At 46.1% G+C, this 16,409-nt stretch overlaps 1 protein-coding gene across 1 annotated transcript in view; it reads left to right on the forward strand.

Moving 5' to 3' along the window:
• The window catches only part of LOC146811698 (zinc-binding protein A33-like), a 224,854-nt gene that overhangs the window by 26,811 nt on the left and 181,634 nt on the right, over window positions 1-16,409 (forward strand). Inside the window, exon 2 of the mRNA XM_085618671.1 lies at window positions 1,607-1,702. Within this exon, the coding sequence (XP_085474797.1) occupies window positions 1,607-1,702 (96 nt within the window). The remainder of the gene's footprint in view (window positions 1-1,606; window positions 1,703-16,409) is intronic.

Consider the following 16,409-nt stretch of genomic DNA (forward strand, 5'->3'; position numbering starts at 1 on the left):
GATTCACTGGAGTGAGTGCCGTCTGAACCTGAGTTTGCACCAAAAGCGGCATGGCGCAAAGCACTTTATCACCATCTTGAGTCATAGCCAGAGAAAAGGGAGTTTGGAGCTGCATTCACCAATGCTAACTTGAATGTCTACATTGCAACAACTGGACACCATATGCCCAGATGCCTACTTAATTAACGCTCAACACATAGTCTCACCATGTGGTAAGCCAATCCACTGGAACGGACATGATTGGCACCAATGGCCTGAAGGCATTGTGGTCAGAGTGGTTATGTGCCAGGAGTTCTATTACATCTAAGCCATGCCTCATTGGGTGGGTCATTCAGGCTCCTGCTTTCCATCACATAGTGTCAGAACACTGCCAGCCCAAATCCTGCTTTCAAGCACCCCTCAAGCAACCAGAGATAGACCCACACTCAAAAGAGGATTTTATGTTGGTGGAGCAGCTGGCCTTCAGTCATATAGTATCTATAAATCAAATCTCACACAACAGAGAAAAACTTTATAACACATCTAACCCTACTGACCGCTAGACATGGGAAAATCAAAAGATGTCTTAATACTGCCCTCACACACTTGATAGTGTCATGCTTCATCATTGGGCCACATCATACATCCAGGTGCAGACCAACACTCTGAATGGAGTGCAATTTTTTAGAAAAAAGATGAAGGATAGTGGTGAGGATAGAGTGCAATAAAGAAAGACAAAACGAAACACAAAAGTGTAACTCAAATCAAAAGGGAAAACAAATCTTCTCCTGGAAGCAGGGACCAAGAGAGGTGCAGATATAATTATAAAACTGCCTAGGGGTTAACCCACAATTTTTTATTTTTTGTCAACCTCTGGCAGGATTAAAACCAATGATATGGGGTATTCAGGGAAGGTAACGACCCTTCTATCCCCACTGCAAATACCAACATGTTTCTGCCAGGTTTTTTTTGCGCCTTACCGGGTCGCTCTGGCATTGGTCAGGGTATTGGTCCCTATTTTCTGGTCTGTACCCCTATTCGGGTATTCATTACCTTATTACTTTGTATGTTTGGGCTCTGCCCCAACGTCACTCTTTCTGGAGATTTCCAAGAGGATTCACAATTAAGAGTTTACGAATATTATTCTAAACCCGGGACTTCGGGGGATGGTGGTCTTGTCGTCACACTTACTCCAAAGAGACACTGTCTCCGATATCCCCTCAGACGTCCTCCGTCGATCTATAGACACAGCAAAAAATATTCAGACCCTGTTCTGTCATCACCCATTGGTTTAATTTTTCCTGAATTCCACAAGGCAATGTATGTGGTTTAAGACCAGATTGCAAGGCAGCGACCCCTTAATGATGTGGTTCTGGTAGGCAGTTAGAGAGGCAAGAAATTCTCTGGGGTCTTGTCGTCCGAAGATTAATGGGTCCTCAAGTCAAAGTAAGAGTCGACACCTAGAACTTTACCTCTGAAATGCTGGGCAGACAGGAGTTATCACATAGCGCCAACATAAATGCCCATACCAGGACACTTTTCCAAACGTTTGCTCTGTAAATGATAGATGACCTTTTATAACCTTTCCTGCTTTAACATCCCTTCCTCTCCCTTGCTCCCCCTGCAGGATGAGCTCATGGCGGCAGTCAATCCACTGGAGGTCAGACTGAAGGAGCTACAGCAGCTGCAGTGTGAGCAGGAGGAGAAGATAGCGCTGCAAAGGGTAGGCGCTGGTTTCTCCTTTAATTCAACAGCACTACATTGTGTATAATTCTACCACCCAACTTAAGGTGCGGATCCTTGGTACACGGTAGGAAACCCTGGCATGCAGTGGGCATTCCAGGCATCTACTGACCAACCATGGCATAAGGTGGGCATCCCTGACATCTAGGGGGCAACCGTGACCTGTGGTGCCCTACCTGCTTAAGTAGAGGATCCCTGCTATAGAGCAAGGATTACTGACAATAACTCTGGCATCTCTGATACCAGGGGTGGCATTACAATAAGTGCCCCGGAGGCGCAACAGGCATTTGTGCCCGCTTTGTGCGCCCCCGGGGCATTTTGGTATTACAGAAGGGGACGCAGATGCTTGAGAGTCCCCTTCAGTGATACTGAAAATGCTGGCGCACTTAAAGCGCCAGAGCTACTTTCAGGAGGCATTCCCTAATTTGCATAGGGGCATGTCCTATGAAAATTAGGAAATCCATTTGCCTCTGTGCCTGTGCTATATTACAGTCGCACTGGCAGATGCAAAGAAGCTTTCACGGGGCGCACTCACAGGTTAGAAGGTGGCACACTTTGAGTGCACCCCCTGGAGGGGAGAAAGGGAGTTCTATGGACCCCCCAGACATCCCCTTGCAGGTAGGTGCAGTCACTGACTGCACCCACCTGCAAGGGGATCTCTGATCCCCATTAAAAGTGCAGGTTGGTTGCCGCCTACACTGTGAAAACTGTGCCAGCAGCCGCTCCGTGTTTTCACATTAAAGCGCTGCATCCAAGTAAGTGCGAGTTCGCGGCTGCCTTGGGGACTGCCCAAACAACGTAATCGGGCACATTGTCATTGTTTGCGCCCGGCGCACATGTTAAAAGGTACGCCTGGCACAAACAATAACAATGCGTAATACGGCCCCTGGTGGCCTCCACTGACACTCGAAGGCACCTCTGGCGTATAGTATTATATTGTGTTTTACATTTATGAAGCACATTCACACCAATGATGTGAACCTGAAGACCTATGAAATCCTTGCCCAGGTCATGGGAAGCTTGTCGAATATGCTTGGTTGTAAGAGTGTGAGTTTATAGTGTGACCTACAAGGGAAGCGTTGGGTAACGTAACTGACACCCAAAGTTGGTGCTTCTGTCTTGGCGCTGCCCACATGTAAGAGGATCATAAAGGTCTTTGTTGCTCTCTAGAATTCTAGATGATTGGAGAGCTTTGCAGGAGGGAATTACTGATGTATTGTGGCCACCCTTGACGTGTGGTGGGCATTCATGGCATGCGTTATTTTATGTTAACGTTGACACCGATGTTTCCTGGCACCAAAATAAATGGAAGACTAAAAGAACTTGTCCCTTTATATGTTAAACTAGAAGGACTTCAACATCTTCCTGAAGTGAACGAGCAAAGGTTCTTGATGCAGAGATAATGGCAAAGAATTCCATGTCTTGCCTCAGAAGGTGCTACCACCAGATCGAAATGTTTTAACCCTGGAAACCTCTAAAAAATATTATGAGGAAGATTTTAAAGTCCTAACAGAGTTGCGCCAATCAAACCTCGAAGTGATGAATTCAAGAAGACCTCGGTGCCTGGGTTTATGTACAATGAACATAGATTTAAACATCACGCAATTAGTAATTGGGGAGCAACTGCTGGTGCAGTTGTTTTAAAACTGGGGTAATATTCTGCATTTTGGAGCATTTGTGATGAATCAAGCGGTTGTATTCTGAATTAGCTGAAGATGATTCAATGCTTCTTCTGATGCCGATAGGTAAACAGTACTTCCTTAGTCCAGTCAATATGGGAGAAATGCATTCACAATGGAGACAAGTAACGACTTGTCGATATAGGGAAAAATGTGACCCTGTGTTTTCATATGGAGGTGTCATGACCGTCAACTTTAGCAATTGGCTGCTCAAGAGATAAATTATCACCAAGCTAAATGACAAGATTGAGGACCACTTGAGAGGGAGTTGGGCATGGACCAAAAAGGTCTGCCAATCTAGTAGCTCAGATCTAAGGCTACAGCTGAAGCAACTGGTAGCTTGGATTGTAAAGGCTTCAGTTTCATATCATCTGATGACTTCCACCAACGGGGCAGGAAATGCTGAGTGCCAATGAGACTGCATCGATGTTCTTACCGGAGAAACCAAAAATCAATGAGTGTTGTCCGCATATAGGTCCCAGTTATTTCAAGAGATGGGTGAAAGGACGCGAGTATATATTAAATAATAGGTGAAAGATAGAGCCTTGGGGTACACCACAGTATAATGATCTAGGCTTAGATGACTGACTGTTGATGGAGCTTCAACTCGGGGATCTGTCATTTTAGTACAGGGACAGAAATGCCTCCCAACCTTAGCCCGGTGAGCAGGGGTTCGTGGTTGATGATATCAGAGGATGTGGAGAGATTCAAAAGGATGAAGGCCCCACCTCACATCTGGCCTCCAGTCTACAAAGGTCGTTGACAGCTGAGACAACCACTAGTTCTGTACTTCTTACAGCCCTAAAAGGAGTCTGAAGATAATTAAGAGTGGACTTATGTAGTATTTGGTGGCTACCCCTGGTAAAAATTGGGCATCCTGACATGAAGTCAAAATCCCATGCGGTGAAAGAGCCTTGTAAAAAATGGGGATGACTGATATTTAGTGGTCACACCTGTCATTTGGTGGCCGCTGCTGGAATAAGGGTTGCATCCCAAACATAAAGCGGAGATACATTGCTTGAGGTGAAATGCCCTGTCAAAGGTGAATCTCCATGACACCTAGTAGCCACCTCAGGTATCTGATGGCCATTTTAGCATACAATTGAGATCTCTGACAATTTGATATAAGATTGTAATTCCTTACATAAGGCACCCTTTCTGTAAATAATAATTGTGTGTATTGGGACAAAATCAGTGTATTTTCAAAATATATGAAAACATAAAATTTTATTGGCATTCAATGCAGAGTGAGTGGGGACATATTAACAATGCTATTTCTTTATGACACTTTCTTTGCTACTATGGCTGTTAGTTCATGACTTGACTCGTGAAAGGACCATCGTTACTTCTGCCTGAGCCCTGAGGATGCAAGCTGGCATATCCAAAAGGGTATGTCAGCAATCTCAACGTGCAAGGTGTCTGTAATCTGATTGGTACCTTCTCTGTCTGAGCCTGTGGAATATGTTCAGCAAGAGGGCAGCACCAGTGTCATCTACCTAGATTATGAGAGGATTATGAAAGCCCATTCCAAGTAGATTCTCAGTCATATTATAAGAGTTAAAATCTACTTGGAAACGATGAGATATTGAAAAAGTGGGAGGCAGAAATTAAAAAAGAGAGCTATTTACACAATTTAGCTGTCTGGCGAGAGCTATTGTCATCACACAATGCACACCACCAAGCAACACACATATTTCCCCCCCTCCCCCCCACCGCCCCACTGTGGTCAGCTAGATTTGTGCATTGGCTCACAGCACGGTTCATCAGTGATGGAATCATCCCAGGGTAATTTACAGCTGTGAACATCAGAAAAGCAGTACCGAGTCCCATTGCTGTGCAAAATTATTTTTACTTTTTTTGATGAGTCCCTCAGCTACAAAGACTGCCAGGCTGGTCACTTCTAATTTAAGTGCTCCCGTGAACTTCATGTTTTATTTTTCGGTATGTATGCATGCATGTACATGATATTTCAATAGCGCTAACCTAGCCATAGGGCAGCAGAGCACTGTGCATAGTCAAAGGCAAATTGATGAGTAGTCGGAGCAGAAGCTGAGTTGTTGGACGTCTAATGCATTGTGATGTATTGTTCTTTAAAGGGCTTAGTCTTCAATTCCCTCCTAAATCAGGGCAGCATTGGTATGGTCCTGATGGATATAGGGATGCTGTTCCAGATCCGTGCATAGATGGAAAAGGCTTTTTTCATTTTTTACACTTTTTAGTCTGCATTCTGATGGTGTCCTCAATGCGGGTGTGCTGTGAACCACCAGAGATAGTGAGCTCCTCTGCAAAATAAGCTGGAGTGTTGGTTGTGAGGGCTTTGAAAATTATACAGTGAGTTTTGAAGATGGTGCTGGCTGGCAAAGGGTGCCAATGAAGTTCCATCCGCGTGGGGGTGATGTGATGATATTTCAAAATCTGCTTGGGAATGAGGTATCAGTGTGGGGATCAATGGGTCAAGCTTATTAGGCAGAACTCTGGCTAAGATGGTCATGCCCGTATTCAGTAGGGAAAAGGGCCGACAGCTTACACACACAAAGGGGACTTTTCCTTGCTTTGAAATAAGGGTAAATATTGGACAATTAAATTCAGGGTGTATGCTTCTAGTTTGCTCCTCCTTCCTAAATGAGTTGTACGATATCTGTCAGAATATAGTTTGTTTGATCTTATAAAATTCCACAGAGAACCCATCTTCCCAGCGGTCCTTACTTACGCTTTATTAACCCCCTGATTGATTGATTGATTGATATCATCAATAGCTTTGGCTATTTCTTCTAACCAGATGCATCCTTCAAGTGAGTCGCCTTAGGCCACATTTGACTTGGGTAGAGAGAGATCTGTGAGATATTTTCCTCCAGAGGCAGGACCTGTACTTGAGCAGAGCCTAAAAGGTTGGTAAAAAGGCAGTAAATTCCTTAATTATGTCTATTGATTGAGTGCGGAGATATTCACATCAGAGCGAATTGCTGGGTTGGAAGATTGGGATTCCATTTGACACAGCTGCTTCACCAACAACCTTCCCAACTGTTCCCCTTGCTCATGTGTCCTCTTTAGTCTCACCAATGCATAGTCCACTTGGGATGTAAAAAGGGAAGTAAGAATTTAACTCCAGTAAATTGTTGCAGTAATATGGCATCAGGAGCACTTTTGTAACTGGCAGTGAGGTTCCGAATGGTGATTTCCACTGGTGTTTGGGAATCATGAAATGTTCTCCTTTGGATTGCAGATTCTGTCATCAGTTGACCTTTCATGTACACTTTCCAAGCCATCCTCAATGATTGGTTGGAGACTACAGAGACCTCGTTCACCAGGAGAAAAGTAACCAAATGCGATTGCCGCCTTTCCTTGTTTTCAGGTAGTTCATATCCAAAGGTGTTGAGCCGCCAGATTCTAGAGGTTGGAGAAATGATGTCCAGATCCAGTCGTAACCGAACCATTTCAGGGTCCAAAATGCCATGTTCAAGTACGTAACATGAAGTGAAATGTGCGAGGATGGAAAGTAAGGTGAAAAAGATGTCAATGAAAGAAGTCAATGCAGTCGCCATGAACAATGACATGAAGGAGTAATATCTACATCTCTTCTGTAAAAGCTGCCATACCTCTGTGAGAGCATGATCAAGCGTAAGGTCAACAAGCCCAGCTCCTAAAATTAACCCTCATCAGGTCTGCACAATCTGTCCAAGACATGATCGACAATCATATTCCAGGAACAAACCATGTTCTTGGTCCCAGAGATTTCTGTGAAGACTTTGGTCAGTCTGGAGAAAAAGGAGGATTTATTATCAGTGGGGGAAGACACAAAGCCCACCACCGCTACCGTTTCCAGGATAGAGTTTCTCAAAAGGATAATGGTCCCTACATCAGACCACTTCTTTAATATCGAGACAAGCAAAAGTTTCCAAAGTAGGAGAGCTGCCCCTCTCTTCTTGTAGACAGCAGTGTCCAAGGACCCAACCTCTGTGTCTAAATAGAATCAGCTTGCACGCCTACTTGAATTCTGAATGCATTTATTAAGCAAAAATAAGCAAAGACGCGATATCACATTGAAAAGAAACAAGCAAAGCATTGAACATCTACGGATAAACTTCTCCCCCCGTGCATGAAGATTTTAAAGGCTTTTGCATAAATGCACCAACGGATTACACATGACAAACACTGAAACTCTGATATCTTAGTGGGTGTACACCATTCTGATGAGAAAGGCGCAAAAATCTTTGAAAAGAGTTACAAATAATATAAACTTTCAGATGCTGAATCATAGGGAGGGTTGTCTGCTGTTCTTTGCAGGCTAACATCCCTGTAATTGCAGCCAATCACCGGGTGTTCACAAATTGCGATCTGCCTAATGAATATTAATTAGATAGTTCATTCTGCGACCCTTGCACATCTGTATTTTGTGAACCGACGGATTAGAACATAAGTCGGCTTGCTAAATATTATTCCAATCGCAAAATGTCAGTGTGTAATTTGCAACCAATTTTTTTTAATGGAATAATAGATCAGGCCCTAAGTTTGGTTTCCTGTCATGATATGGCTCATATTGATGAAAGCACCAATGGTAATTCGTAGGGCCACTTGAGGCAGGTCTCAGACATATCTTTGCAATTTTTTATTAAAGTCCCATTATATCGTGCCACTTTGCCAGAAGACTCAGGATGATACAAGCAGTGATCTTGGAGTGGTGGTGGGGGTGGGGTGAAGTGGTAGTGAGAGACGGCACAGGGCAAGCAGGCTGCCACGAGCAGGACACAAGACGGGATGGTGAAAATGAAAGCGGTGTCCCGTGGTTTTGGGCAAATCACTTAAAACACAAGCAGCAATCTCGGAGGGGTGGTGGGTGCGGGTGAAGGGGTAGGGAGAGACCAGGGCACAAGTCCTAAAAAAAGAAGTGGGGGGACGCTGTCACCGGAAGTGACGAGAAGTGGCGGGACGCTGTCACCGGAAGTGACGTCACAACAGGAATCTCATGGGTATTCATATGCCTTTAGATGAAAGGTGGTCTTCACCCTACCTCGCGGAGGCTGCGTTTAATCCCCCCGCAGTGAATGCAGGTAGACAGACGTTCTGAATAAGCTCTGATCTCGCTCCAGAGAGGCCAAAGAGTGAAGTCCAGCTTTTGGGCAGGGGGGACGGCATCCACCCGTTAAAAACCTGGTAAAATAAGTGGGGGGACGCCGGCCACCCGCGTGGTACCCCGACTCGAGCCCTGGGAGAGACGACACAGGGCGAGTAAGAAATAAGAAGCAATGGTGAAAATTAAATCGGGGAGGGGGTAGAGAGAGACGGCACGCAATGTGACTGGAACAGCATTTGAGCTTATGAATGATTCCATCTGGCAACATTTAAAAGACAGCAATGAAACAGCATCAAACATACTGAGAAGGGCGTCTGGTCAGAGCTGCTGACTCAGGAGTTCGAGTCTCGGCGTCGGCTCAACATCCTGTGATTTGGGGCAAATAACGTAAAATACAAGCAGTGATCTCGGAGGGGTGGTGGGGCGTGGTGAAGGGGTAGGGAGATGCGGCACAGGGCGAGCAAGCTGCCACAAGCAGGAGACAAGATGCAATGGTAAAATGTAAGCGGTGTCCTGTGCTTTTAGGCAAATCACTTAAAATACAAGCAGTGATTTTGAAAGGTGGTGGGTGTGGGGTGAAGGGGTAAGGAGAGATGGCACAGGGCTAGCAGGAAACAAGATCCGATGGTGAAAATGGAAGCGGGGAGGGGGCAGGGAGAGACGGCACGCAATGTGACTTGAAAAGCATTTGAAAATATAAATGACTCCATCTGGCAACAACTGCAATGAAACGGCATGTGAAGGGTGTGCAGTCAGAGCTGCCTACTCAGGAGAGTCTCGGCATCGGCTCAACAGTCTGTGATTTTGGGCAAATCACTTAAAATACAAGCAGCAATCTCGGAGGGGTGGTGGGGGTGGGTGAAGGGAGAGACTAGAGAGGATGAACAGGCTGACACAAGCAGGAAACAAGACGCAATGGTTGAAATGAAAGTGGGCACGTCATTAAAAGGCACACAGCCTCCAAAGTAAAACAAACCTGTGATGCAAATGCCAACCGAAACATGAAGCACAGCATCCGTGAAGCAGGTGCTGTGCTGATACACACGCTGAGGCAAACAAGAAAAAAATAGTGCACACAAAACGGAACCTATATAAAAAAAGCATAAGATCATGTGCAACGGGGCAGTCTGCTACGAGGGTTTGAAACACAAAAAGGCGAGACAAATTAAGAATGCTGACCAATAAAAAGCATGCATTTATGAAGGGCACGAACAGGAACAAATGGAAAAGATGGAAGGTGCTTCAAGCCACAGTCTAGATTACAGCATGCCTCGCAGAGCAGCTCATGCGCTGCCCAGACTCGACCTAAAAAGGGATGTCAAAAGCAGCCAAGGTCCAGTAGGAACAATAGTGATGTTCAGCTCTAAAATGTCCAAAATGCTTGACTAACCATTGACAAGAGCCATTTCTTGTCTGTGGTACATCCAAAACCCAGATCGGCACTCACTAAAAATGCCTGTTTCTAAAATAATGCTTGAAATACTTCCTGGACCTGGCATCAAGGCAGGAGGGAAACTGTTACTGGTGACAGCAGCCAGTTTGCCTTGGTAGCTGGTCCCTTCCATACATATAGCACGCCAGCTGTGTGACGATGCTGTTGAAAGGTGCTTCTGGCAGACTTTTAGACTAAAATCCTGATGATTAGGAATTTAGAAAAACTATTAAGGGCAGTTTCATCAGCACCACAGGGGTAATAAGAGTTGGTCCAAGATAATGCTGTGTTGAACTATATCGAACCCCACTGAAAAATGAAGGAAGACCTGAGCACAGGTTTCCCCAGACCGATGATGAGTAGGTTATCTCGAATAACTCTTATTCAATAGGGGCAGATCCCGGCGTATTTCAAAAGCCGTATTACTTCATCAGAGTAAAGGGAAGTATTGACAAGTATGGTAATGATCCCGGTGAAAGCTGGTTGTCACAGTTTAACGATTATGGCATTGCAGATTTCTTGGAACTGTACTGTTAGCTTTATGGCATTGATTATTTTGCTTATATCCAATTACTGAACCTAGAAGAATTATTTGAATGTCTTGACATTTGAGGTTGTTGCACTTGGTGGAGTTAGTGGAGATGGTGAGGAGGCATTGTTTTGCACTGTAACTATTTTGTCGTAAAAGTATGCCACATGCCAATCTAAACCCCTGTGTATTTGTTGTGTGCTTGACATGAGGTTTTGTCAATCAGTTAATCGGTATGTAGCCAGACTTAAAACTTGGTGTTCCTCTGGGCAATACTCTAGCCATGAAAACCAATGTTAATCATGTAGTCAAAAAACATAATGTTGCCCATTTCTTGTCTCCAGAGAATTTAAAATCTTACTTCAGTGACTTTGTGCTCAGCTCTGGTGGGTCCCCTGTGATTTCTCAGCTGGACTATTGGACTTGTCCCTGCCTGTGCACTTCTAAAGGGTGCTTTGTCCAGCTACAGAGGTTCAAATGCTAGTCTACGTCGGAACAGGAGTTGGGAAGAGAGATCGGATCTCTGCTGCTAAAGAATACATTCACTGTATACCAGAGAAGCCAGAATATCTTTTGTTTTACCATTCAACATAAATTCCTCCAAGGGTGACACGCTAATTAGCTCCACAGCAAAATACGCCCTTAAGCTCGAACCACACGTTAAAGTTGTTCAACCAAAACCTTCTGTCTCTCTCCACCGTCCTTCAAACTCACTTCCACAGGAGGTCCTTCGTTGATAGCCCTGTGCTCTCTGGGCTCTGGAATTATATGTGGTGTACCAACAGACAAGATGGCGACCTTTCTTCTTTGGAGGATATACTCAAGACTTTTCTAACTACTACAGCCATCCTTTCACCAACACTCTCCGGCCTGGAGACAATCGCCGTATTTGAGTGCCATTCAAAAATGGCTTTATTTTTAGCTTTTCTAGTATGACACGCTTGGAGTTGTTGTTTGTTCTTCATCAACCGTTAGGGAATTTGAAATCTGATTGAGGGCTCCGAAGCTGATAGGAGTTCTTTAGCGCTGGTCACCCACCTCGGTGACAAGTGTCCAGCATAGCAGGAGATGGAGATTGTTTGGTGCTAATAGATGTCCTACCACCTCCTGGGCTGTGCCCAATTTTCCAGGAAAGGCAGGAAGTTCCGAGGGATAAAAGTGTCCTGAAGAAGAGCAGTTAAGGCATACTGAGATGGCAGCAAGAGGAAAGAGAAGTCCAGTGTCATGGACTCCCATCACTCAACAGCAGACTAAAAACAAACGACTAACAATTTGGTGGGATTCTAATGGAGGACAGAGCTTGGATTTACTTCCCAATGGTAGCAGGGTACAAGTAGTATCAATTGATGTTTCCAATGCATACACCCAGTAACATTTCTTGACAAAGCACATAATATTTAACATAAAAATGTACATGTTCAATTACATCCCACATGTTTTGCTCAAACCCTCATGGAAGAGCATTGAGATGCATCAAATGAAGATGTTTCAGGCCATGGAAAGTCATCTTTGTAGGATAATTACTGCCCCACTCCTTCCGCGATGTAAGTGCATGAGAGGCTCTGAGTGGCTGGTATGTGAGGACACTGGTCCTGGGGGAAGGAGGAAGAGGACAAAGGTTAGTTACATGGGGGATTAGACCCCATCCTTCTGGTGGTGATGGCCCCGAGAGGTGACAAGCCAATGTGTAAAGGAAGCTTGTGTGCGGTGGGAGCCACAGCCCCTCGTCCCTCCACAAAGAAAACTAATGATGCCCTGCACAGTTTGTGGAGGGTAGATCACAGGATGCCCACCTGGAGCAGCCTGTAAGGAAAAGAGGCCTTCACAGAGAGGCCACGCTACCACGTGGGAGAGCCCTTTCTAGAGCGATCGAAGGGAGCGGCCGCCTGCAGAGGGACTGTGGGGCAGGGACAGGGCTTGAGGTCGGACCATGAGGGTGGTGGGGCCGATGGTAGGGGGGTCATGGCGGGGAGTAGTCACCCTTGGGATTGCGGGTGTTGTAGCCCAAGGGACCTTGGAGGGGAAGGAACCGGTGCCTGAACAGGGGCAAAGGCAGGGGACGCTGGATGGGCATGGATCTGAACAATTCTACCTGGAGAGGGCTCCGGAGGAGAGCAGGGGCAGAGCTGTTCCCTGAGGGGAACCATGGAGGTGGCAGAGAGGCCTTGGGGTAGATTTATATATCTACACCCGCGAAAGGGGCCATGGAGGGACGCAGAACCTTGGAGACCGACTGAGGGGAGGAGAGGATAGAAGGTGCCACCCTGTGAGGAAAAGACTGTCCTGGTCAGAGAGACCTGCGCGAGGAAGAGAGATAGATAGATGGATAGAAACGCACTTCACACAGCCGTGGCCGAGGTAGGGGAGGCGAGGCGGTGGGGTAGGAGGGAACTGACAGGGAATTGTGAGGAGGGAGGAGGCCGAGGGTGAAAAATACACGGAGAGGGAGAGAACAGTGGAAAGGCAGTGACACACAGCACTACAGAAACCTGGGAGGGGGAGGCATGAAGCGTGGAAGAGGCGGGGTAGCGTGAGGAGGACAAATAGGAAATAGAGAGCACGGGGGCCTTGGGGAGGCAATGATGACAGACACCGAGGAGTGAGTAGGGGCAGAGAAAACTCAGAAGAAAAGGGGCGGGGGAAGTGGGGGTGGAAAGGGGGAGATGGAAGCCACGGCGCCCCGCGAGCGTAGGAAGTAGAGCCGAGAGGGGTGTGGGCAGAGAGGAGGGGCTGGGGAGAGAAAGGGTACAGTGAGGTGAGAGGAAGGAGGGAGAGGAGGGAACAAGAGATTGGGAGGAAGGAGGCCGAGGGAGGCGGGGCTGGCAGAGGGAAGCCAGAAGGAGTGAGGAGCGGAGTGGGGGCCAAGACATGCGCTGCTGTGGCCGTGAAAGGGGGCGGAGGGGGGCAGTGCCACCGGATAGAAACAGAGGTGTGTGTGTCGGGGGGGGGGGGGGGTAGACTAGAGTCAGCAGGAGTGGAGGGAGGGAGCAGGGCAGGGGAAGAGAGACGGTGAAATTATGTCAGAAACAGAAGTGCTCCCGTAAAGGAGCGTCGTGGTGTAAGAGAGGAGACCGTGGAAGGGAACATATTCGTATGAGAAGGCTGAGAGAAGAAGAAATAAAGAGATAAGGGGAAGACATTTGACAGGAAGGGGGAGGGACGCATGTGCTAGCAGAGAAGGGTAACGTGGGGAACGTTAGCATATGGTTAACCGGGGGGGGGGGGGGGGCAGGGCGAGGAGTGCAGAACTAGGGAGGAGGCAGAGGGTGGCGATAGTAGGGGGGAGTGAGGGCAGCAAGAAGGAGGGAGAGATGACAGGAGAGGAGGGGGAGACAGGAACAACAGAGAGCAGGGCAGAGAGAATAACAGAAGAAGGAGTGGTGGCTGGGGAGGGAGGTTACACCTCTCAGAGTTCATCTCTGCAAGGGAACAGCTCTAAGTGATGAATTTGTGAGTAAAGCAGATTCACTAGTGCAGCTGAGAGAAGACCTCGATTAGGAAAGTAGTGCTAAACTCCCGAGAGAGACAGAAGAGGTGGGAGGAAGAGGAGAGGCAGCGAGAGAGGGAGAGAAGGGTGTGGAGGAGCAGAGGGCGCGGTGTTCCCAGGCTCTAGAAGGGCAGCAGAACACAGCCTGTGGCAATAACAACTCTTAACAACCACCATCGTATTACTGTCATCAATAATAAGAGCATGGCACGTGTATAGTGTCACAGATATTGCTTATCGCTTTATGGCGCTATTAGTGTCTGGATAATCGGCTCCAGTTTGAGTTCTGTGCTGGCCATTTCACAAACCACCCGATTCCCTCTAAACTCATCGGAAGAGCCCCTTTATAAACCGGAGGGTCTCTTGGGGTGAGGCCTGACCGCACCAAAATTGTTTAAGTAATCGGATATTGCCCCCAAAATGTATATGGCTGCTCCAAAGCCGGGCCGTGCTGTTGGGAATGAGTAAGCTCTGCTCTGTATTCTTTGGTAATTACATGACTGCCACCCCCTCCATCACCTGCACCACGGTTTATCTTTCCTATTGGTCTTCAAATCACAATGCTTCTCTTGAACTCGTCTTAGCAACATGTCGGGCATCACTTCAGGACCAGCCATACTTGGGCATCATTTAGATTTCGGCAGTCTGGTTACTGCGTCACAACGGTGACGGATGTCCCGTCCGCCGAAATATAAATCCCATAGCGCATACTGGGATTTGTATTTTGGTGGACGGGATTTCCTTCACTGATGTGAGGGTGTAACCCGACCGCCGAGATGATTTAAATCAGGCCCTTGGACTGAATCGATTACATTTGGTTTGAGTTTTTGTTTGGCTGTTTTTGCAGGCAGATACACTTTGATGTCTTAATATTCTGTTAATAAGATTAGAATAAAGCATACAAGCATACATCTTCCATCCCACAGCTTTACTCTGGTTGAGCCCTTCCTAGAAGCATGTCTTCCACCCATGAAGGTAGGCTACTAGTCAAGCCACGAAGTGGTAGTTTGAACTGGGAGAAACCACTGTTTTCATACAAAAGAGCAAAAAGCCTAAAAGACAGCTTGATGTCTACACGCCCACAACAACAAACAAACACACCAAGCACTGTCCTAAATGCCTAGGGACTCCCCAACGTGACAGGTCATTTTCCATGTGGAAACTGCAGCGTGTGCCACTTTACCAAACCAACCAAATCCCTAAACTTGGAGCCTGGCAGCAGATGGCGGATCAGAAAGCCCACTAATTGCAACTCATTGAATGTCATCTACCTCATCACCTGTCCCTGCGGACTACCTTATGTAGGGATGACAAGCCGCAAAGTAAACATTTGGATTTGTGAATACAGGAGTAATATCTGCTGTAAGTGTAACACCACGAAGATGACAGAACACTTCCTTGAACTTGGTCATACTACAAATGACATGAGATGGGTGTTAACAACTGGACAAGGGTACCAGCAACCTACAAAGTTCTCTCCTAGAAAAGGAGCAACGCTGGGTTTACCGCCTATCTACACATCAACTTGGTCTGAATGACAATATTCCATGGAACTCACTCAATAGATCATGAGTGAGATTCCAAGATATTCCTAACTATAACTTCAGACTTCTCAGCCCGTGGGGGGACCACTGCCATCTCCATAACCATTGGAGACTATGTAACTACACATATTCTCAGTTGCATCTAGAGTCCCTGCGCTACTAGTCTCCAACCAGCTTTGCAAGAGGCACTCTTTGTTCCCACATACACACCTTCATCTTAGGTTATTACAGAACCTTGGAACTTTTCCGAATGGATCTCTCCAGTTGAAACACTAGTATGGGCTTTCCCATCATATACTAGTTAGTTCTATTATGCGCCTACTGCACACTACAGGCGATTTATTAACAAATGATGGGCTGCATCCTGTCATTGACATTAACCTCAGTACTCTGCATTGTGTTTATGGTAGGGCTAAAAAACCTGAAAAGACTTTTCCTTGCGCACGCATTCATACATTACCATCATCCAACGTTTTTTAATAGAGATCAATAACATTGCCTTTCTTGCCCAAATTATGGGCTGAGTCATTCAGTTTCAGTTTCAGTTTCAGTTTTATTTCTTTATTTCGGCCGATTTGGCCATAAAAGATGCAATGGTACAATATAAACATAAAACATCCACTACATATAAAAATCATTACTGAGTCATTCATACATCAGTGGTTCATCCTTTACGAAAAACTTTATTGGTCTTTGTTTACATACTACGCAACACAAGCATGCACCTTCCACACAACATGGGCAATTTATCAAACAAATTATGGACAACATCCTGTCATTCATATCAACCTTGGTTCCTGCATTGCGTTTATAGTAAATCTTTTCTTGCTCATGTACTAATTTATTACCAGTATCCAGCGTTTTTCAAAGGGGTAAATATTATTGCATTTCCAGCCCAAATTGCAGGACTGACTAATACATAAATTAGTGGTTTTGTCCTTGACA

The sequence above is a fragment of the Triturus cristatus genome, chromosome 7 (assembly GCF_964204655.1).
Source record: "Triturus cristatus chromosome 7, aTriCri1.1, whole genome shotgun sequence".
Taxonomy (NCBI): Eukaryota; Metazoa; Chordata; class Amphibia; order Caudata; family Salamandridae; genus Triturus; species Triturus cristatus.